Here is a 22571-nt window from a genome sequence, read left to right as displayed (position 1 = left end):
GAGGCTGAGATCTGAGAATCCTGATTGAAAGCCACCCTGGGTTGGAAAGCTTCTGAGACTCTTTGCCATCCAATAAACTGCCAAAGTGCTGGAAAGTGGAGTTGAGGCTCAAGTGGTATAGTTTTTGCTGAAGTGCTAGCTTTGAGCAAAAAATGCTCAGGGACAGCACCTAGGCTCTGAGTTCAATCCCTAGGACTGACATCAAAAAAAGAAAAAAAGAAAAAAGATTGAAGTGAAGAAGCAAAAATAACAGAATACAAAGGCTCTGGCCTGATTGCTCTTATCTGAGGAGAAATGGACACCAGTGTGATTGGACAGAAGAACATCCCACTTGCAGTGGGGAGCCATGGAGAGTATTGAACAGAGGCTGATGTTATTTTATTTTATTTTGCCAGTCCTGGGGCTTGAACTTGGGGCCTGAGCACTATCCCTGAGTTTTACTCAAGACTAATACTCTACCACTTGAGCAACAGTGCCATTTCTGGCTTTTCTGTTTGTGTGGTACTGAGGAATCAAACCCAAGGCTTCATGCATGCTCGGCAAGCACTCTACCACTAAACCACAATCCCAGCCTTGACTTGATTTTAAAAGCCCTACTCTGGCTGCTAGGTGCAGGGGAAGGGTAGAAGCCGGAGACTGGTAAGAAACTATGCTTGCCAGTGTCCATTTAAGGGTTACTGATGATTCTGACTCTCGGAAGGTAGCAACAGAAGCAGTCATTAAGTGGGATTGGAAGATTTTTTTTTTTTTTTAAGTAGAACCTATAAGAACTACTGAAGTGATTTGTGAAAGAGGCCTAAGAGGTCCTAAGCCTTTGTTTGGCCTCAGTCACCAGAAGACCAGAATTGCAGGTGGATGGAGAGGGTGTGATAGAAGGCTGACTTAGGTAACTGTGAAACTGAGTTTGGTTTGGGGCATGATTTGGGTGCATTTTGAAATCCAAGTAGGAAAGCCAGTTGGCAATTACATGTCAATGTTTGTGAAGTTATGTGGACTTAGGTAAGGTTGCTCACAAAGCTAATATAGCCAGGCGTGGTGACATACACTGATAATCGCTACACCCAGAGGCTGAGGCCAAAGGACCTAAAGTTCAAGGCCAACCTGGATTACATAGCAAAATCCTATCTCAAGAAAAAAAAAGTGTTGCTGGTGCTGGTGGCTCTTGCCTGTCATCTGTCATCCTCGCTACTCAGGAGGCTGAAATCCAAGGATCACGGGTCAAAGCCAGCCCAGGCAGGAATGTCTGTGAGACTCTTATCTCTAATTAACCACCAGAAAACCAGAAGTGACACTGTGGCTCAAGTGGTAAGAGTGCTAGCCTTGAGCTAAAGAGCTAAGGGACAGCACCCTTCACAATTGGCACAAAAAAAAAGTGTTCATATAAACGTAGAAGGTCTAAACTCAGAAGAGAGGCCCAGATTGAGATAAGGAGTATGAGTTGCCTATCCTTAGTGGGAAGACTTAGCCACAAAGAGTCTACCAAGGAAATAGACAGGATCCAGAGAGTAGTGGCTGGGAGGCCAAGTAAGGAAAAGAAAATGGCCAGGTTCCGGTAGCTCAGTCCTGTAATCCTTACTACTCAGGAGACTTTGATATAAGTTCAAAGCTAGCCCAGGCAAGAAAACCCATGAGAGTCTTACCTCCAATTAACCATTAAAAAGCCAGAAGTAGAAATGTGGCTTAATTGGTAGAGTGATTGCCTCAGGGACAATGTCCAGGCCCTGAGTTCAAAGCCTCAGGACCAGCACCAAAAAAAAAAAAGAAAAAAGAAAAAAAATCTTGAAGGAAGAAGCTTTGAATATAACCAGGTACTGCTGAGAAGCTGAAGAAAATGAGGGTTTGAAAGTTTCCACTGACTTTGGCAGCATAGAACACCTTGGTAGCTTTGACCAGCTCTGAGTGAGTCATGATGGGGCTTAGATAGCTGGACTAGAATGAGGTGGAACATGTTTGGGGCAAGGCCTGAGCCAACTTTAGCACTTCTAGGCCTCCTCATCCACAGGTACAGGGCACTAGGTAACTGCCAGTTGCTGTCATGCCACAATAACAAATTGGTAGGCTTTACATAAGTAAGCAGCATCCTGGACAAGTGTGTAGCAGAATACATCTCACTCCAAGATTAGAACCTAAGGCAAGCTGCCTAGTTGAAGATACAACATGAGCCATGTGTGTTACATTTTCTAGATGCCACATTTCATTTATTTATTTATTTAGTCCAGTCCTGGGGTTTGAACTCAGGGCCTGAGCACTGTTCTGGGCTTCTTTTTCTCAGGGCTAGCACTACCACTTGAGCCCCAAAGCCACTTCTGGCTTTTTGTGTTATGTGGTACTGAGGAATCGAACCCAGGGCTTCGTGCATGCTAGGCAAGCACTCTACCACTAAGCCACATTCCCAGCCCTAGATGCCACTAAAATGTGCTTTTAAAATAAAGCACAAAGAGATAGTGGAGAATAATTTGAGTATTTTAAACTTGGGTTAACCCAATATGCCAAAAGTGGTATAATATATGTAGAAAGTCAGATGTGTTATACACTTGACACTAGTGCATCTCCGTTTAGATCGGCAATGTGAGGCATGCTCATGGCCAAGTCGGGGTGGCTATGCTGGGTAGCACAGCTGGTTCTGGAGCAAAGAGCACCCCACCATGAGGGCTCTCTGTGCCTGCCAGTGCAGAAATCCTGTGGCTGAATGTGCTTAAGAAGGAAAGCTAGGGTGGCTTGTGCTGACAGGCGAATATGAATGGGCCTGGGTGCTGCCCTGTGTTACTTCAGATTCTTAGCTTGCTGATCCCAGGAGTCACCGTGTTCTCCAGATAAAAGACTCCCTGGTGGTTATCTAGGACTAAATTAAAAGAGATATCTTTCCAGACTTGAACCTCCCAGTCTTGGTGATAGCTTCTTTTCCTTCTCTATCTCTACTCTTGTCCTCATCTTTTTCTCTAACCTTTCTCTCCTTGAAACAAATGTCCTTCAAATCCCTGCCACTCTCCCTGGCTTCAGGACAGTATTACTCACTCTGTGGAGTCTCCGTTCATATAGCTGTCTGCTCCCTTGGTGTGGCATCTCCCACCAGCAGGGCTCTGCACCAGCATGGCTTGGACCATTTACCTCATTAGGCAGCAGTTGAGCATCTATGCTTTAGAATAGGGTTCCTGAAAATCCTTCTCTACATTTTCTTACCATAGTGGAGCAAGAGAAAAACGGATTTTGTGACATGCTATCTAAGCTAGACTTTCTCAAAGAGAAAGTATCCTCTGTCCCATGATAACCTAAATAAAATGAAATGTTTTCCCTTGGTGTATGAATAACAGAAGGAGTGGTAGATTGTGCGAAATAGAACCTGAAAATAGTGTGCATTAAAGAGGCAAGTTGGTGAGTTCCTGGCCTTTCTCTTTCAACATCAGAATTCTTTTTTTTTTTTTTCTTTCAGTACTGGAGTTTGAACTCAGGGCCTTATACTTGCTTGGCTATCACTGCAATTTGATATCAACTTCCAGTCCTACTTATTGCTGATTATTTTGGAGGTGGAATCTAGCAAACTTTTCTGCCCAAGCTGATCTGAAACCTCCATCCTCCAGATCTTAGTTTCTGAGCAATTAGGTGTTAGTGCCTGGCTTTTTTTTTTTTTAAACCAGTCCTTTTGGGCACAATTGAGATGATTTCTGAACCTGAAGTGATAGGACTTTGGGTGCTTTCCTTTCTGGGAATAAGCAGGAACATTGGACAGTCCTGCTAGGCGGGCCACTGTCACTACTACCTGCTGACAAAAACCAGGGCAGGGGTGAAGCAGAGGTAGAAGTGTCTCTGATTGCACATTTGGCTGGTAATAGTGATGCACTTTAAAGGTGTAGCCCTTTTACCTGCTTCTTTTAGACCAGATTTTCTAGTCCAAGTGAATTCTACCTTATAAACCCTTTTGTTTTATTTTTATTTTAGGTGAAATTAGGACCCTCTGGAGGATTCAGAGTCCATTCAGATTTGTGGTATCGGAAACATAAAGGTGCTATGCCAGGGTGACTGCTCTGCTAGAAGAGCTGTTGCTGGCCACCTAGTAGCTAGGGGACATGGGTGTTAATGTCAACTCAGGGTTGAAGAGATTACCTCTGTGTGGACTGTGCTCTGCTGTAGGACAGAATTTATTGGGCAGTAAGTATTCCTGCCTTCTTGTTCCCAGCATGCCTTCCTTTTTTTTTTTTTTTTTGGTCAGTCATGGGGCTTGAACTCTGGGCTTGGGCTCTGTCCCTGCGCTCTTCAGCTCAAGGCGAGCACTCTACCACTTGAGCCACAGTGCACCTTCCAGTTTTCTGGTGCTCCATTGGAGATAAGAGTCTCGCCGGGCATCGGTGGCTCACACTTGTAATCCTAGCTACTCAGGAGACTGAGCTCTGAGAATTGCAATTCAAAGCCAGCCCAGGCAGGAAAGTCTGTGAGACTCTTACTTCCAATAAAACACCAGAAAACCAGAAGTGGCTCTGTGGCTCAAGCCACAGAGTACATGGACAGCGCCCAAGCCCAGAGTTCAAGCCCCTCGACCGACAAAAAAAAAAAAGAGTCTCATAGACTTTCATGACCTCAGATCTCAGCCTCCTGAGTAGCTAGGATTACAGGCATGAGCTACCGGCATGCAATTCATGTCTTCCTTTTTTCCCCCCTAAAATGTTGGCTTTGTGTTCAATCAGGACCTATAGGTTCTGATTCCAGAAGAAATTCCATTGTTCTGTCTTCAAAATCTACCCCCAAGCTGATTACAGGTGCCTCATATTTGTAATCCTAGCTACTCAGGAGGCCCAGAGCTGAGGATATAAGTTTGAAGGAGATAGAAGTTTAATAGAAGCCAGCCTGGGTAGAAAAGTCCATGAGACTCTTAGCTCCAGTTAACCAGCAAAAAGTCGAAAGTGGAAGTGTGGCTCAAGAACACCAACCTTGAGTGAAAAATCCAAGTGAGAGCATGAGGCCCTGAGTTCAGGTTCCTGTACCAGCAGGAAATAAAATACAATAAGCCCCTCAGAGCCACTTGAGACCTGTCCCTCCTGACCTGTGGGTCATACCAACTCAAAGGGAGCTCAAGACAAGCTATCATTCCTTGAGTGAGAGAAAAACAGAAACAAGCAAAGGTCTTGTAAGGTCTTTCATTTCCTAGCTGGGCGCCAGTGGCTCATGCTTGTAATTCTAGCTACTCAGGAGATTGAGATCTGAGGATCATGGTTTGAAGCCAGCCTGGGAGAAAAGTCCCCATGAATCAAGTCAGTTCACCACTCAAAAAACAGAAGCAGAGAAGTGGCTCAAAGTGGTAGAACAATAACCTTAAGCAAAAGAGCTCAGGAACATCACCCAGGCCCTGAGTTCAAGCCCTACAACTGACAAAAAAAAAAGAGGGTATTTCCTAATCTAAGCCAGAAACTAAGACTAGCACTAAACCTTCTTTTAATACAAGACTTAGGAGTTTGCTGAGTTGTGTTGGTTGCACTGGTGACCAGGGGAGCCTGGTTGAGAGAAGAGTGGTGGTGAAGCCCGGCACTTGGTACCTTAGCCCTGGTCCTGTAGCAGCTGGTAGTAGTAAGGAATATGTCTCTGGGGAGCAGGCAGCAAGAGGTCAGGCACCAGAAAGGGGAAAGACATTTCCACTCCGGCAGAGCAGTGGAATATTTGGCTTGTTCTGTCTTTTGTCCATGGCACCCATGCCCATCCCCCACCCCAATTGAGCTGGTAAGTCTGTTTCCTTTATGTCTAAGGAAGTACAGCTCCAGTGGTGCTATATTGGCCACGCTCTAGAATAGCTCGTTCATTTCTCTCCTCTTCTCGCCTCCTCACTTTTCTGGTTTTCTTTCTCATCCACATCTTAACAGGTACAAGAGAAACCTGCCTCTCTCTTTTGTCTCTGTTTTCACAGAGTAGGCCGTTTGAGGTACCTCCTGTCCCGCTCTCCTCTGGAGTGATGCTATCCCGTCATACTCCTCACCTCCTGCCCTTTTTCCTATAGAAGCGTACACAAACATATTCATTGCAAACTTAAGATCAGCAGCAGCCAGCAAAGCTGCACTTTGTCCTCAGGTGAGTTGAACCCATAGATGTTGAATCTGTGTTCACTCACCTTATGATATGGACTCCCCTTTACCTTCCCTAAATGACAGGCCTGGCTAGAACCACCTCCCTCTTCCATGGTTCTCCATGTGTCCTGCCAGCACACTTTCCTTGGGCTTTCATATTCTCTCAGACCAAGAAGCATGTGCTTTGATTAGTGGCACTGCCCCATGGGGCAGGTAGGTGATACCTGTGATAGGCAATGACAGATTTTCATCTTAGAATTTATTACCAAAGAAAGGAAGCCACCCCACTTAGAATCTGTTCGGTGCTGCATGGCAGGAAACAACCTTCCAGAAAGAGGAGCTAAAAGAAGCTAACTTATTTTAGCCTCCTTTGGGTGGGTACTAATGTCTTCACTTGCCTCTTGCCACTCAGCAGTAGCCTAATGTAGCTTGTGCTCCTTGCATCATTGTGGAACTGAGCCTCACACAGAAGCCTTGACCAGGCATGGGCAGTGTTGTAAAAAAGTAATTTGATTCCTTATTTCAGGTCTGGTCTTCCAGCATTGTGAAGCCTATTTATTTGATACCATTTTCCATTATGTCTCTGGAGGAGACACTGTTTTCTCCTTGAAATGTGCTCTGTAGGAAAGCTGTGACTTGATCCAGCTTTCCAGGGCAAAAGTCTGGTAACAGATGGATTGCAAGACCTTGTCCAAGCAAAGTGTGGACTGACTCATGATACCTGGACAGATTCCAGAGCTAAGTGCAGAGCCCTGTCCAGTGGTTGGCAAAGCCACTCCCCCTTCTACTTGGTGTCTCTGAACATCCCAGTATCTGGCTGGCCATCCGGAGATAACTGGGATCTGATTCCCTTTCTACAACAAAGCTGACTGGGTTCATATCCCTGTCTGTGATCTGATGGAAGAATCCCTTTCCAGTTCCAATAAAGGCACATTTACTTAGATATGTCCACAATGTCATTGAAGGGCTCCTTTGAACCCAAGTCCATGTACTGGACAGGTCTGTATCTTCTCTGCAGCCTGGAGAAGGAAGAAATGCACAAGCCCAGCTAATGTTTCAGGCCCATTTGCCTCTGCTGGGGATTTTAGGTCCTCAGTGATAGGAAAGTGAGAATTCACATAATGAAGCTTAAAAATTCAGAAATTTCCCATAAAAATCTTGAATTCAGTCTCCTAAAATAGCAAATTTGGCCTTGTCAGCCAAGGCTTGGCAGAGGCTTATCTAATTTTTAGGCAGAGCAGGTACTCTGTGGAGGCTGGTATCACCCCTCCTTCCCCAGGTGTGTCTCTGAATGTGGAGTGTGGCTCTTTGTCTGGCCTGGACACGCACTTGGTTTCAATCCTATTTGAAAGTATTTACATCCCACAGCTGTTAAACCTTCCATTTCTGAAGGGGAAACTTAAATGGGCAAAGTGAAACAGTATGGAACTTTAGTAAAGCAATAAATTATTTGCTTTTTTTGTTTTGTTTTTTTTGGGTCTGGTTGTGGGGCCTGAACTCTGGGCCTGGGCACTGTCTCTTCAGCTCAAGGCTAGTGCTCTACCACTTGAGCCACAGTGCCACTTCTGGCTTTTTGCTTCTGCAGTGCTGAGGAATTGAATCCAGGGCCTCATGCCTGCAAGGCAAGTGCTCTATCACTGAGCCACCTTCCCAGCCCCGCAATAAATTATTTGTGAAAAACCCTTGTCCCAGCTATTCAAGAGGCTGAGAGGATCATCACAATTCAAAGCCAACCCCTGCAGACAAAACCAAGAAACTCTTTATCTCCAATTAATCAACAAAAAGCCGGAAGTGGAGGTGGCTCAAGTGGTAGAGCACCAGCCTTGAGCAAAAAAGCTAAGGAAGGAGACCTTGAGTTCAAGCCCCAGTACTGGCAACAAAGGGGGAGGTGCAATAGGCTTTATTAAACTAATATCAGATATTGCATTCACTCAGGAAATAGTACTGATCATTATAAAATTATACAACTTGAACAAACTATGCAGTAGGCATAGATTCTGTATATCTGTGTTTGTTATTAGTCCACAGAAAAAATCTGAGTTATTCTTTTCTTAATAATGTAGTTTTTCTACTCAGTTATTAAGTTTCATTGGGCACAATTTTGTTCCAAGATGGAGTGAAAGTTTTTCCTGACTTTCTGGCCCTTTTAGAGCTTGCGGCTTCCTTAAAATACAATTTATTGTGCTTGCACAAATGAATCTTAAACACACCTGGGCACCAATCACAATGAGTGTCAATATTAGACTGGTTTAATCTTTTTTTATGTTCAACTTTGAGAGTTGTTTATAAGACACAAGTAAGGACATGAAAGGTGACAGAAACACTTTAGGAAAAAGGTTACTTCATGATGATAAACTGTTCAATTTATTAGACAGAGTATATCATCAGTAGTAGTGAGTGCTTCGATTTGAATTGGCCCATCATCTATAAAGTACAGCCACCTCCTGGACTACACCTTAGTTTGGGAGCTGAGCCTTCTTTCTCTAGCTGTGCCTGGAATGCTCTATGGGAGATAAGCTCCTTTAAAAACCTGTACTGTGTGGGGCTGGGAAGGTGGCTCGGTGATAGAGTGCTTGCCTTGCATGCCTGAGGCCCTGAGTTTGATTCCTCAGCACCACATAAGCAGGAAATGCCGGAAGTGCTGCTGTGGCTCAAGTGCTAGCATTGAGCTGAAGAGCTGAAGGACAGCTCCTAGGTCCAGAGTTCAGGCCCCCACAACCACACCACCACCACCACCAACAAAAAATATTTGTACTGTAGCTGGGTGCCAGTTGGCTCATGCCTATCATCCTAGCTATTAAGAAGGCTGAGATCTCAGGATCTGTTCAAAGCCAGCCATGAGACTCTTATCTCCAATAAACTACCAGAATACCAGAAGTGGCACTGTGGCTCAAGCACTAGAGTGTTAGCCTTGAGCTGAAGGGCTGAGGGACAGTGCCCAGGTCCAGAGTTCAAGCCCCACGACCAACAACAAAAAATCTGTTCTGTGCAAATCAGAACTTCCCAGCCTTGGCATTGTTGACTTCATAGTGGGGGCTGGCCTGTGCCTTGTGTGATGTTTAACAGCTTCTCTGCCTCCTCAGTAGCATCTTCTCCTGATAGTGACAACCAAAAATGGCCTGAGGGAGAATTATTGTCAATCTGCTCTCCAGAGAAACATAGTTTTATACAGTTAGTCCCTCTAATAGCTAAATGGTCTCACTCCTGAGATGTTTTCCTTCTTCCTTTTTTGTGGATGGTACTGGGATTTGAACTTAGGACCCAGTACTTAGTACTCTACCATTTGAGTCAGGTCTCCTGTCCTTGAACTTGTAATTCTCCTGCCTCAGCTTCTTATTCTACCATATCCAGCTGAGGGGGACAGCAATGGAAACTAAAGGAAGACATGTACATGTGTGCAGGCATACAAACACCCAGTGTAGAGAGGTCTCCAGAGTTCTTGGTTCTGGGATCAGAGAGTTCAGACTGCCATGGGCAATTAGGCCCTGACCATGACTGGGCCTGCCCAGCCTGGCTCTGCCCTGCTGCAGTGGGAGTTCAGGCCAGAATGTGTTGGATACTTCTCAGCACTTCTCCTTTTTGCTTTTGTCTCTAATGGTGGCTTTGTGTTAATCAGGACCTGCCAAGCTTTTGTTTCCAGAGAAATTCCACTGTCTTCCCTTCTTCAGCTCCCCAGTGTCCATCTGGGGACTTCAGTTCCACAAACAGTAAGGGTCACCTGAGAAATAGATTGTGAAGTTGTTGATACATTAGCTCTGAAGGGATGCACAGGAAGTTTCCCTCTGAGGGTCAGTTGACAGCCTGTTTCTCAGAAGCAGAAAAGATTTCACAGGGAGGAAGCATCTGGGTTGTGCAGGCCAGGTGGGAATTTGTGAGGGGCAGAGCCACAGCATATTAGGTTTTGAGGTCTGGTAGATAGCTTGTACTGCTGTATTGTCAAAAAGAAACAGGAGAGAGGAGGAGGTATGGGTGGACTAGGGATGCTGGGAGCCCAGACATGGCCCTTTGAGCAGATGAAGGGTATTTAAGTGTGGAAGTAATGTGGTCAGATTTATATTGAGAAAGTTTTTTGGAGTGTCTTTGTAAAGGCCAGGCCAAGACACAAGCTGGAGACTGTGCAAAGGAAGAGTCCACCTGCGCAGTGAGATCTCGAGCTCTTGCTGCAGTCACGGGGCTAACGGGGGATGGACTGTGGGGGGATGGTCCATGAACCCCAGTCTAGCCCTGTCCATCACCTCAAAGGACAGTCATGTCCCTGGCTAAAGAGAGCATACTGCCTTTAGCTTTGAAAATACTTAAAGATTTTATTTGAGAGAGATTTTTTTCCACTTTTTATATACATTTTTTTCCTCTAGGAAATAGACAGACGGTTGGAAAAAAAACTGAAGATCACACAAAAGGAGAGGTAAGGCTGCTGTCTGGTGTGAGGGCTTGAGCCCTCTGCTGCTGGAAAGCTGGCCGCGGTGCTCTCCAGCTGGCTGTTAGGGTTAGCAGGTCAGGCTCCCGGGCAGCCAGCCCGCCTTTCCCTCCAACTGGAGACCAGGACATGGTGACTGGAGGCTTTGGGATGAGGTGGGGGTGTTGTGTCTGCCTCACCTCAGTGGGCCCCCTATGTTAGGTCACCTGATGGCAAGTGGGAGGTGACTAGTTGTACTGGTGGCCAGGTTTGGGTTTTGGCCTTGGTTGTGCCTACTTGCTGAGATTGGGGCAGTTGTTTCCCCCTTTGGACCTGTCTCTTCTTCCATGACAGAGAGACTTTGGACAAATGATTTATCTGGGGCTCACTGATTTGGGGGTTTAGAATATGGAGGTGTTCTAGAAGGAAAGATTATAGTAAGTTCTGAGAAGACCTTTAGGGATAGCTTTGTTTCCCACCAATGCACCAGAGAAAGTAGATTTTTTTAGTAGGTCAAGGTTCACTTTGGGTTTAGGTTCCTGTCGTTTTTCTCTTGTCCTTGGGGACAAGAGAAAGGAAGGAGGGTAGATCTTTGGATTTGCTTACCAGGCTGCACAGTTGACCCCAGGGGACTCTTGGGTGCTACCTGCCATTGGCTCTCCGGTTCCTTGCCCGGGAGATCAGACTGCTGGTTTCTTGTTCGTTTGTCTCAGGAACTACATTCTCCTGGTCACAGGCCCCTTTGCATTTGGTTTCAGTCCTGCCTAGTTCACCCTGGAAACAGTTTGCTGCCTCCGTCACCTCTGCTCCTGATAACCTGGGCTCTGGAAAAGGCCCCTGCCGGCCTTCTTGGTTCTAAAGAGAAGCTAGTTGACTGCTTTGGGAGGGGCCTGGTGGCTGGTATGGGTGGTCATTTCTGCCTCAGTCCCTTTCTCTTCCTGTGGCTTTTGTTTTCTTCCCTTGCTGTGTTGCTTTCCCTCCCTGTGTTTATGAGTTCCACCTCTCCTTGTGGCACATGGCCTTGATGTGTCCACCTACCAGCCTTGGACAACGCTTTTTTTTTGAGACAAAAAAGCACTGTTTCTAGGGTCAGCCTTCACTCCTCCAGCCCCGCCGCTGTAGAGCAGAGCCCAGAACCTTGGTAAAGGAGGCTTCTCCGCCAGGAGCCCTTTTGAACCAGTGATTTCATTGTCTGCTATCGTTTGTCTCTGGGAGACACAGGGCACTCGCCAGAAGGCACGGGCAGTTTGGTAAAACCTGTCTTGGTTCAGGCAGAGATGGTGTAACAGACTCCCGTGTAATGTTTGGCTTGAGTGCATGCAGAGGAAAGCCCGGCTGAGGCCCCAACTCTTATACTCTGGTCTGTGTAGGGAAGTTACTGGATCTGGACATGGAATGTTTGTCTGTGATGCATGTGGGGAGGAAGGCCCAGGACACGGTGGTGAGCTGGCCCTGCCTGCCAGAGGTTAGGTCCGTGGGGCAGTTATGTGCCGTAGAGCTCATGGCAAGGCTTCTTTATGGAGGGACACCTGTGAGGAGTGGTTAGTTGGGTATCTGGTCGAGGCCAGATGATTTAGTTAGTAGGAAGGGAGAGAGCATAGAGGGTGGTACGGGATGTGGAGATAAGATTTGTGAAGCTCTGTTTGCTCTTTGTCAGCAGGAAATCCAAGTCGCCTCCCAAAGTGCCCATTGTGATTCAAGACGATAGCCTTCCCACGGGGCCCCCTCCACAGATCCGCATCCTCAAGAGGCCCACCAGCAACGGCGTGGTCAGCAGCCCCAACTCCACCAGCAGGCCTGCCCTTCCAGTCAAGTCCTTAGCACAGAGGGAGGCTGAGTACGCCGAGGCTCGGAAGCGGATCCTGGGTAGCGCCAGCCCTGAGGAGGAGCAGGAAAAACCCATCCTCGACAGGTAAGTGCAGCAGACTGGCTGATCATATCCCAGAAGGAGAAGTACCTGCCAGACTTGGCCAGTCGGGGTTTGCTGGCCATCTGCCTGCCCAGTCTACAGGCACCAGGGGCACTGCTACACAGAGGCAAAAGGTATGGGCTTTGAGTCAGGTCTGCCACTTCTTAGGTCAGTAGGACTTCCCTGAAGCCTACTCTGAGAAATGGCATCTTGGAATACCAAGTGACGTGAATCGCTGAGCAAGTGCAGTAGGGTGGCGAGCCTACCTGACACCAGTGTCTGGGGAAGTGCTTCTGCGTTACCTGGTGTTCCTAGGAGCTACTGGGTTGGGGTTTTTTAAATTTTCTAACTCCTTGTTTCATCTTGGGATTTTCTCATGCTGGGGTTTTCCTGAAGGCTGCATCATAACATTTTGTTGCTTCCTGGCAAAGGAGTATTTGTTAGATTCTACTCTTAACTTTGAATAGTTTCTTTGGCTTGGTCTTCTGAGACTTGAATTATCTGTGCTTTCCTTGTTTTAAATTCATTGTTTTCTTCTCTAGGAATAGGGTCCAGTCAGTAGCCACATGGTTTGGAAAGAAGCAGGAGACAGAATAGAGGGATATGGGTCATCTGAGCTTGGGGCTGGGGCTCCACCCAGTCCAGCATTAGAGACTGTACCATGTAGCTCTATGACAGCCATGGCCACGGCCCTGAACAGGATGGGCCCTGAGCACATTCTGCCTACAAATTGAGTAATGGCAAGCCAAATGGTGAATACTATAGCTGCTAGAGGCGAATTTGGAGGTGGTTGGAGTCTGCTTGCCACAGAAGCAGCCTTTTACAGCCAGAGCTAGCTGGTAGCCACTGTGGTGTCTACAAGCATGGTGGATTTTTTTTTTTTTTAATTTGGGGTTATCTCTTCTATCTTTCTACAAGCTATACTCTGATCTTTTCTTCAGGCCAACCAGGATCTCCCAACCCGAAGACAGCAGGCAGCCCAGTAATGTGATCAGACAGCCTTTGGGTCCTGATGGGTCACAAGGCTTTAAACAGCGAAGATAAATGCAGGCAAGAAAGGATGCCACCGTTGCCACCATCACCGCCTCCTGGGTCTTCTGCCATGGGTCGCACGGCCGTGGCAGACAGCTGGACTTGAGCAGAGGGAACGACCTAACTTACTTGCACTGTGATCCCCCTTGCTCCGCCCACTGTGACCTTGAACCCCATGCACTGTGACTTCCTTCTCCCCCCTTCCCACTGTGATTGGCACGTCGACAAGGGCTGTCCCAAGTCAATGGAAGGGGAAAGGGTGGAAACTAGGGGAGGGCTGGGGGGACCCACTAAGGACTCAAGAGTAGAGAGTCAGACAGTGCCACATGGCCACTTGGGGCAAAGCCAGTGCCAGCAATAACAGTTTATCATGCTCATTAATTTGGGATCTCAAAACACAAATGAGAACTCCTGCCCACCCACCCCTAAGTGCGTGTCTTCATCGCTTTAAAAGTAAGTTCCATTTGAAAATATCCTTTTCTTTTTATTTTTCTTCCTATTTTTGTTTTTACAAATACCCGATTTGCAGGAAAAAGTGCATGGGAGGGGTTTTAGCAGTTTAATGAATTTTTAATTGAGAAGGGTAGTTTAATAGTCTACTTTTAAAATGTTTCTGGAAATTTTGCTAGAAACATTAACCCAATAGAATTTTGGTGAGCTTAGCTTCTATACTCCTACTGCTGCCCAGAAAAGGGGCAGGGCTGAATAGCCCCAGGATAGATGAGCACCCCATGCCTATATTCCCTCCTCCAGCTAAGCCCTGGGTGGCTTGGCCCTGCCTGGGAAGAAACTAGCTATCCAGGCTCCAAGAGCCTGGAGAAGATGTAGCCCCCTTCCTGCCTAGTATTTTGGGAGATGGGGAAAGTGATCGACTTACCCTCCCCCAGTCCCTCAGGGTGGCTCCCTACCAGCCAGACCTGCTACTTGTAGAGAAGGAAAAGGCCCTGGGAGTGAGACAGCACTCCTGGGCTGAGAAGCAAGAGGTGTGAGGTTGTTCAGTGTTTGCCATCAGCATATGACAGGAGAAAGCCTGGCTCTAAGACTCCAGGCCTTCAGCCTAGTGACAGAAGGTAGAGCTGTCCAGCCAGGCTGGAACTCTTGGGGTCTTGTGGTGCTCCATCTGTTTGATGGTAACTTGGTAACTAAACCTGATAACGTCCTGTGTGAAATCAGTACCATGAGAGAGGACCAGTCTGAATAAAGTTTCATTGCAAAGATGGATGCCCAGCTGGTTCAGAGAAGGCTGGTTCAGGCTGTCCTAATCCCCTTTTCCAGAGCTTGTGCCTGGAATGAAGACAGTGTCTCCTGTCTCTGGAACCTGTTTGTTTGGCTCTTTGGGCAGGGGCAGCTGTCCAGGGCAGTTGTGTGTGGGCAGCCTGGCTCTTTGCAGGTGCTCTGATCTCTACCAATGTACTATGCCATCCAGACAGCCCCTCCACCCGTAGACGGGTTTTGGAATGGCTGGTGTAGTTTGGGATTAGGGCAGCCAAAATGGCCAGGTTTTGCAGGTTCAGTCTGCCTTGGGTTCACCTGGCTACCAGCCTTGCCCTGTAGCAGTGGTAGACAGGGTCCTGTTGTGTCCCTTGACATCTTCCCCTTAGGAGAAACTGAGTCACAGCACAGCCCAGAACTGTGAAACCAGGAATTGTCTGCATGTGCGCTAGAACGAGCCTCCATCTGTAAGAGGAGCCATCACCCACAGGAGTGGCTGCTAGCTCAGAGTCCACTGCCCTGACCAAGTGTTCACCCCTCCCTGCAATAATAGTGGTTCCTGACTGAGGTGAGACTGTCCTCTGAAGTGGAGATGTGTGCAGAGGTGGCCCAGGTGGGAAGGCCCAGGGATGATGGCTCAGTTCACAGGGCCACCTGGGCCTGCTGCATACCCCTGGTGGGAGCTGAGGGCAGGCAGGCACTGGCTGGTGGGTGTCTGCATTGAGAACGTGCAGGGAGGGCACCTACCTCCCTCAGCCAAAGACAGGGCTTTGCCCACCGTGTGCCTGTCCCCGCTGCCCAGCTGCCATGCCTTTGGCTTCCTAGACAGAGAGGTGGCAGGCAAAATGAGAGAAAGGGAAAACAGGAAACTCACGTGTTGGGGGAGGTGGGAGATGAAATGGAGAATGGTTTGGGTTTTGTATGTGTGTGGTTTGTTGTTTTCCTTTTCTTTTTTCTTTTTTTCTTTTTTTTCCCCTCAATTTGGTAGTTGTCTGTAACTTTCCTTAAGTGCTTTTTTTTTTTTTTTAAGCAAGTTGCAGGCTTTGGCTTGGAAATCCCCAGGGGGTAAGGGGCAGGAACCTGAGGCTGCTGCCCCTTTATCTGCCTTCATGGTACTGTCCCTTCCTCCAGCTCCTCTGGACCCCATGAGCCAGGCCTCAGCCCTTCCAGCTAACCACTTCCCATGAGCCACTACTCTGATGTCAGCCTATAACCAAAGGAGCTGGGGGTCCGGGCCTGGTGACCAGCCCTTCTCAGCCCCCTCACTCAGGGTGCTCCCCACCTGCAGGCAGGAGGCAACACCCTATCTGCTGCCATCAGCCCCTTCCAGAGCCCACTTGCCCTGCCCGGCCCTGCCCTGCCCTGCCATACCCTGCTCTACCCCGTCTGGGGTTGCTGTGCTCAGGGAGGGGCCGGCAGGGCTACACCCAGCCTCCTGGTAAACAGAGACTCAAGAAACCTTCAGGGTCCTGTTTCTGGTTGTATGACTCCAGGGGTGCACATGGTCCCCTTGAGTGTCTGAACCGCTGGAGGTAGGTGGGAGGGCTGCACCCCAGGCGGTCCTGTTCTGCTGTTGTAGTAGGCAGCTGCCTCTCCCTGTCCCCGCCCCCGCCCTGCCCCGCGGGCTCCTGAGTCGGCAGATTAAGCATTTTATAAATTGTATTTTAAATACATGTTTTAAACTTGTCAGATCCTTGTCCTTATTTCCATTTCTGGCTTTCCGCCTCTTGCTGTGGCTGTTTGTTGAACTTGGAGGAGCAGTAGCTCCTTAAATCCTGCAAGAAAAATGAGTAGATGGGTAGGGAAGGAGCAGGTGGTGTGGGTTAGAGGACAAGTGCTCGTGGAAAGGGGGACCCTTGGCCCTGGGTTCGGTTGAGAAGACCAGCTGAAGTGCACCCCTTACCTCAAGCCCATACTTGCAGGCCTTCCCTTTTCAGAGGCCAGGGCCTTGACTTCTTGGGTACTGGGTTTATGTATACAACCGACTTTGTGGCACCCCAACCCAAGGTGGGGCAACACTCTGATCTGAGGAGGGATCCAGCTTTCTTTGAGAGTGCACACATTTTATTCCAAAGGCCAGCTGCTCAGGAACCCCAACCCTGGGCAAGTCACTGAAGCCAATGCCCTTAGGGATTGAGCAGTGAAACTGGGGGTCTTTGGCACCAGGCATAGAGACTTGAGGTTCTTGGTGTTTATTGGCTTAGCAGGCCATAAAAGCAAATTTCAGCAGCAGGCCCTGTCTGATGACCCTCCTGTCTCAGGCCTTGAAGTTCCCAGGGTGAAGACCCAAAAGGGTCAAGAGGGTTCGGGCTTGCACCGAGCAGAGCCACTTTTGGCTGTCAGAACTGTGTTCCCTGCAGAGAAGGGTGGGAAATACCAGAGTCCTTTTCTCAGCCCTACTGGGCCATAGGCTATTCTTGTACACCTGGGGATATGGGAGCTCTTTTCTGGGAGTGGAAGGGAATTCAGGGGATACTCCCCTCTGCCCAGTTACTAAAGCCTGGTGCTCAATAAAATGGACCTTGACTTGGCAGAGAAGTAAAGTTCCCTGTATATGAAGGAAGAGCCAACACCAGCCTGATACACGGTAGGTGTCAGGCACTGAGTTCTGGGTCCAGGAAGGCTTAAGTACTTCCGGCTTCAGTGAAACAGACCCTGGTACACAGGCCCTTCACACAAGTTCGTTTCTTCCCCTTGATCCTTTCTCCCATTTTTCCTAGCCTTCCATCTTAGAAGGATGGATTGCACAGGTAATAGGCCAGGGGCCTCATGAGAAAGAAGGTAGACGGGGTACCAGGCACAGGTAGCTCATGCCTGTAATCCTAGCTACTCAGGAAGCTGAGATCTGAGGATCATGGTTCAAAGCCACCCCAGGCAGGAAAGTCCATGAGACAATTAACTACCAGAAAACCAGAAGTGTTGCTGTGGTTCAAGTGGTAGAGTGCTAGCCTTGAGAGCTGAGGGACAGCGCCCAGACCCATAGCCAAAAGAAAAGAAGGTAGATGAGCCTATGGGGCCCTCAGCACCCACCTGCTTCCTTGGGGTCCTGACTGGAATAAGAAGCTACGGAGGTCGGGGCCTAGGCTGGTGGGGACACACTGGCCCAGCATGAAGTGATTGCCTAGCTTCCGACGGACCATCTTCTTGTCCATTCGAGGGCAGAGTGGGATGCAGGGTACCTGGGCATAGGGGCTCTGCAGGTTAGCAGCTGTGGTAGGAAACAGGAAAAGGAATGCTTCAAAACATAGCCACCAGCTGGGAAGGTGGCTCAGTGGTAAAGTGCTTGCCTTGCATGCATGAGGCCCTGGGTTCGATTCCTCAGCACCACATAAGCAGGAAAAAAAAGCCAGAAATGTGGCACTGTGCCTCAAGTGGTAGAGTGCTAGCCTTGAGCTGAAGAGCTGAGGGACAGCGCCCAGGCCCAGAGTTCAGGCCCCACAACCGGACCCAAAAAACAAAACAAAACAAAATATAGCCACCCTCGGGAGACTGGAGACCAAGCTTTGCCAACATAATGATCTTGATTGGATTTGGGTATGCCCCTGGGTTGGCAGTGGTTGGTAGTAGTATCTGCCTTGCAAAGTGGATGATGAGAGTTTAGGGGTGATAAAGCACTTGGATGAACACAGTTTAAAAGATGTTTCAAGCCAGGCACCAGTGGCTAACCCCTGTAACCCCCGCTACTCAGGAGGCTGAGCTATGATCAAGTCTCAAAGCCAACCTGGGCAGACAATCTGAGAGCTTTATCTCCAACTAACCAGCAAACAGCTGGTAGTGGAGGCGTGGCTCAAGTGGTAGAGTGCCAGTTGTGGGAGTGTAGGGCCTAGAATTCGTGCCTTAGTACAACATCAAAGAAAATCTTTTTGAGGACACCTGGCCAAGTCTGGTGAGCACATTGAGAAAGACTGCAACAGTCCCTGCCCATCTCTTGGCTAATGAGTGACACCTGGGTGAGAGAGTGGCCCAGTAGAACATGCAGACTCCCCTTTCCAGGACACAGGCTAGGGGAAAGGGGACAGCAGGTTAAGAGTCCTCAGGTTCTTTTTCTGTCTGAGATATGGGGTAGGTATGTGATCCTAGGACAGACACCTGTACAAAGAGCCAGCACTGCAGCCCAAGCTAGTGAGTTCTCCACCAGTGTTAGGCAGCCATTGCTCATTTTTTCCGTAGCTGCTCCCTTTTCAGTCTTGGCTTTTGAGACCAGCCTTTGCTCAGCTCTTAAGAGAAAAGCCCTGTGAGGAGCCTGTAGTCAGAGCTACATGTCAGATAGTGGTTAAGAGCTCATTTAGTAAAAGCTAAGTCTGAAATAGGAAGTGCCCCCTTAGGACTGGCTTTGTGGGGACTCAGGGAAAGCAGGCCAGGTGGGCGGGTGCTACTTTCCCAGCCCAGCCCACTGGGTTCTTACCATAGTTCTGCTGCTTTAGCCGGCTCAGGATCCTGAGCACCCTTCGTTCAGGGACTTCAAAGCTGTCTGCCTGCTGGGGACTGTACAAAAGCTTCTTCTTCGACCGGATCCTGCCTGTGGCTGAGTCCATCTCTCGAGTCTTGCAGATGCCTTCCTGCAACTTCTTCTTGTAGTAGCTGGGGAAGCAGTGTCCACCAGCTCAAACCAGCTGTGCCTACATTCACCCCTCCTCCTGATCCTCTATTCTGAGCCCCTGGCTAGTGGTAGCAGGATGACAAGCCCTGTTCTGGGCCTCAGTCCCAAGCAGAGGAAGCCTTCCCCCCCCCTCCCCCATCCCATGGCCTCTCTGAGACACAGGAGTCTCCTGGGTAAGACAGGGATGGAATGGTATTGTTTCTGTGCTGGTTCTAAGGCTTGAACTCAGAGTTTGGGCACTGTTCCTGAGTTTCTTTTGTTCAAGGCTAGCGTTCTATCACTTGAGCCACAGCTCCAATTTCAACTTTTTTTTGTTGTCGGTTGTGGGGCTTGAACTCTGGGCTTGGGCGTTGTCCCTGTGCTCTTCAGCTCAAGGCGAGCACTCTATCACTTGAGCCACAGCACCACTTCCATTTTTTTCTAGTGGTTAATTGGAGATAAGAGTCTCACTGCCCGGGCTGGCTTTGAACTGTGATCCTCAGATCTCAGCCTCCTCAGTAGCTGGGAGTACAGGCGTGCACCACCAGTGCCCGGCTCCACTTTCAATTTTTACTGTGATTAATTGAAGATGAGCATCTCATGGACTTTTCTGCCCAGGTTAGCTTTGAACTGCAATCCTCAGCCCTCAGCTTCCTGAGTAGCTAGGATTGCAGGTGTGAGTTACTGGCGTCCAGCTGTTACTGAACTTTTTATTTAGATGAGCAACTATTTTCTAAACCAGCCATGTAGCCAACTAGTACTCACCCTTCCAGATTTCAGCATGAGGACCATCTACGGAAAGTATACCTTCTGCTCCTATAGACAGGTCTGCCTGCTAGGCTCCAGATGCTGGCCCCACAGCCTGTGCTTGACCATCAGAACCCACAACCAACTTTCTTTTCTTTGCTCATTACCGACCCTCCCCCATGAGTCTGCCTCATATTCATTCAGCAAACAGTGCTGTTGGCTGCTGCCTGGGGAAGAATGGGAAGAGTTGCCACACAGGGGCTTCACAATCTCAGCCCTACCTAGCTGCCACAGCAACTGTTTCTTCACGGTTCCACCACCTTTGCTCAGGTCATCCACAGGACCTACTTAGGGTCTGCCACAGGTTGACACCGGTGCTCCTCAGGGATGACACTCAAGTCGTTCAACATGAGTAGATCACCCTTGGTCACTGGAGGTGGTGGCCAGGGTGTAAGGCTTTTTCCTTCCTTTCTTTCTTTTTTTTTTTTTTTTTTTGGGGGGGTGGTCCGGTCGTGGGCCTGAACTGTGGGCCTGGGCGCTGTCCCTCAGCTCTTCAGCTCAAGGCTAGTGCTCTACCACTTGAGCCACAGCGCTACTTCTGGCGTTTTCTGCTTATGTGGTGCTGAGGAATCGAGCCCAGGGCCTCATGCATGCAAGGCAAGCACTCTACCACTGAGCCACGTTCCCAGCCCGGCTTTTTTCCTTTCTTCCCAAGCCACCACAAAGCATTCCTCAGAATATCTTTGGGCCCATGACTCCGCAGCCCATCATTGCCTATCCTTCCTCCTCCTGCTGCTCTCGCAGCCCTTCCCAAACCAACCACCTGGACACAGACTGGATGGGAGAGCTACACCATAAACAAAACTGACTGATGGAGCTATACCATAAATGAACAAAACCATTGTGTCAGGGCTGGGAACAGGTGGGAACTAGAAGGGTACACTTGGAACTAGAAGAACTGGCAGAATCCTAGAATTACAAATGACCAAAACTGACTCAGGAGGAAGTAGAAAACCTGAATAGTAAAGAAATAAAAGGGCTGGGAAGGTAGTTCAGTGGTAGAGTGCTTACCTTGTATGCATGAGGCCCTGGGTTCCATTCCTCAGCACCACATAAATAGAAAAAGCCGGAAGTGGCGCTGTGGCTCCAGTGGTAGAGCATTATTTATTTATTTTTGTCATGGGGCTTGAAGTTTGGGTCTGAGCACTGTCCCTCAGCTCTTCAGCTCAAGGCTAGCGCTCTACCACTTGATCCACAGCACCACTTCTGGTTTTCTGGTGGTTAATTGGAGATAAAGTTCTAACTGGACTTTACTGCCCAGTCTGGCTTTGAACCACGATCCTGTCTCAGCCTCCTGAGAGCTAGGATTATAGGTGTGAGCCACCTGATGCCTGGCAGAATCAATCTTAAATCCTCCCCCTGGGGCTCTGGTTATCTGATCACAGGCTTACCCTCTTCTGTGGTCTGAACCCTAGCCAAGGAAATATTGAAAGAGGGCCTTTGAGAGGCTCCACTCTGATACCTGATTGGTGCATACTAGAAAGCAAATCCTTATTACATCTTTATTCCTGAGAAGGAATATACACAGGGATACCTTTTATCCCCCAGCTGCTGTCTGCCTAGGGCTAGTTGCCTATCTGGCATAGCAGCAGGTATGGGCTTGGGCTCAAGGCAGCTAGAGAGGGCTGGAATGCAGGTGTTGGGATCAGACAGAAGGAAGCCATGCCCTTTTAAGAATGTAAGTCAGGCTGGGAATGTGGCTAGAGTGCTTGCCTAGCATGCATGAAGCCCTGGGTTCAATTCCTCAGTACCACATACACAGAAAAAGAAGTGACATTGTGGCTCAAGTGGTAGAGCACTAGCCTTGAGCAGAAGAAGCTCAGGCCACGAGTTCAAGTCCCATGACTGGCAAAAAGAAAAAAAAGTGGGACACTGGTGGCCCACACCTATAATCCTAACTACTCAGGATTCTGATATCAGGATCACGGTTTGAAGCCAGCTGGGACAGGAAAGTCTGTAGGACTATCTCCAATTAATCAAGAAAAAGCCAGAAGTGGTGCTATGGCTCAAGTAGTAGAGTGCTAGCCTTGAGCAGAAGGAGCTCAAGGATAGTGCCTGGGTCCAGAGTTCAAGCCCCAGGAGCAGTCCCTACCCCAATATCCCCCCCCCCCCCCCAAAAAAAAATACTGAGACCAAAAAGCTTAAAAACTTGCCAGGCACCAGTGACTCATGCCTGTAATCCTAGCCTCTCAGAAGGCTGAGATCTGAGGATTACAGTTCAAGCCAGCCTGGACAAGAAAGTCCATGAGACTCTTATCTCCAATTAACCATCAGAAAACCGGAAGTGGTGCTGTGGCTCAAGTGGTAGAGCGCTAGCCTGAGCTGAAGAGCTGAGGGACAGCGCCCAGACCTAGAATTCAAGACCCACGACCACCACCAACAACAACAAAGAGTTTAAAAACTTAATTCTGGAGAGAAATTCTTTTTTTTTGGGGGGGGGTCCAGTCATGGGGCCTGAACTCTGGGCGTGGGCACTGTCCCTCAGCTCTTCAGCTCAAAGCTAGCACTCTACCACTTGAGCCACAGCACCACTTCTGGCTTTTTTCTTTTTGCTTATGTGGTGCTGAGGAATCGAACCCAGGGCCTCAG

General features: G+C 48.5%; 2 protein-coding genes across 3 annotated transcripts in view; one reads left to right on the top strand and one right to left on the bottom strand.

Moving 5' to 3' along the window:
• The window catches only part of Szrd1 (SUZ RNA binding domain containing 1), a 31892-nt gene extending 15607 nt beyond the window's left edge, over positions 1-16285 (top strand). The window contains exons 2-4 of one of the 2 annotated variants that reach the window (XM_013034750.1): positions 10403-10452; positions 12104-12355; positions 13294-16285. In XM_013034750.1, the coding sequence (XP_012890204.1) occupies positions 10403-10452; positions 12104-12355; positions 13294-13396 (405 nt within the window). In that variant the 3' untranslated portion in view covers positions 13397-16285. Of the gene's footprint in view, positions 1-10402; positions 10453-12100; positions 12356-13293 lie in introns of both variants that reach the window. The other variant, XM_013034741.1, reaches the window with a different exon arrangement.
• Positions 16286-16853: 568 nt separating this feature from the next.
• The window catches only part of Spata21 (spermatogenesis associated 21), a 17837-nt gene continuing 12119 nt past the window's right edge, over positions 16854-22571 (bottom strand). Inside the window, exons 8-10 of the mRNA XM_013032734.1 lie at positions 19002-19177; positions 17627-17804; positions 16854-16950 (exon numbers count right to left, since the gene is read on the bottom strand). Coding sequence (XP_012888188.1) covers positions 16854-16950; positions 17627-17804; positions 19002-19177 — 451 coding nt within the window. The remainder of the gene's footprint in view (positions 16951-17626; positions 17805-19001; positions 19178-22571) is intronic.

The sequence above is a fragment of the Dipodomys ordii genome, unplaced genomic scaffold (assembly GCF_000151885.1).
Source record: "Dipodomys ordii isolate 6190 unplaced genomic scaffold, Dord_2.0 Scaffold6, whole genome shotgun sequence".
NCBI classification, from domain to species: Eukaryota; Metazoa; Chordata; class Mammalia; order Rodentia; family Heteromyidae; genus Dipodomys; species Dipodomys ordii.
The sequence above is the reverse complement of the archived record's forward strand: the minus strand, read 5'-3'. Positions and strand labels throughout refer to the sequence as shown.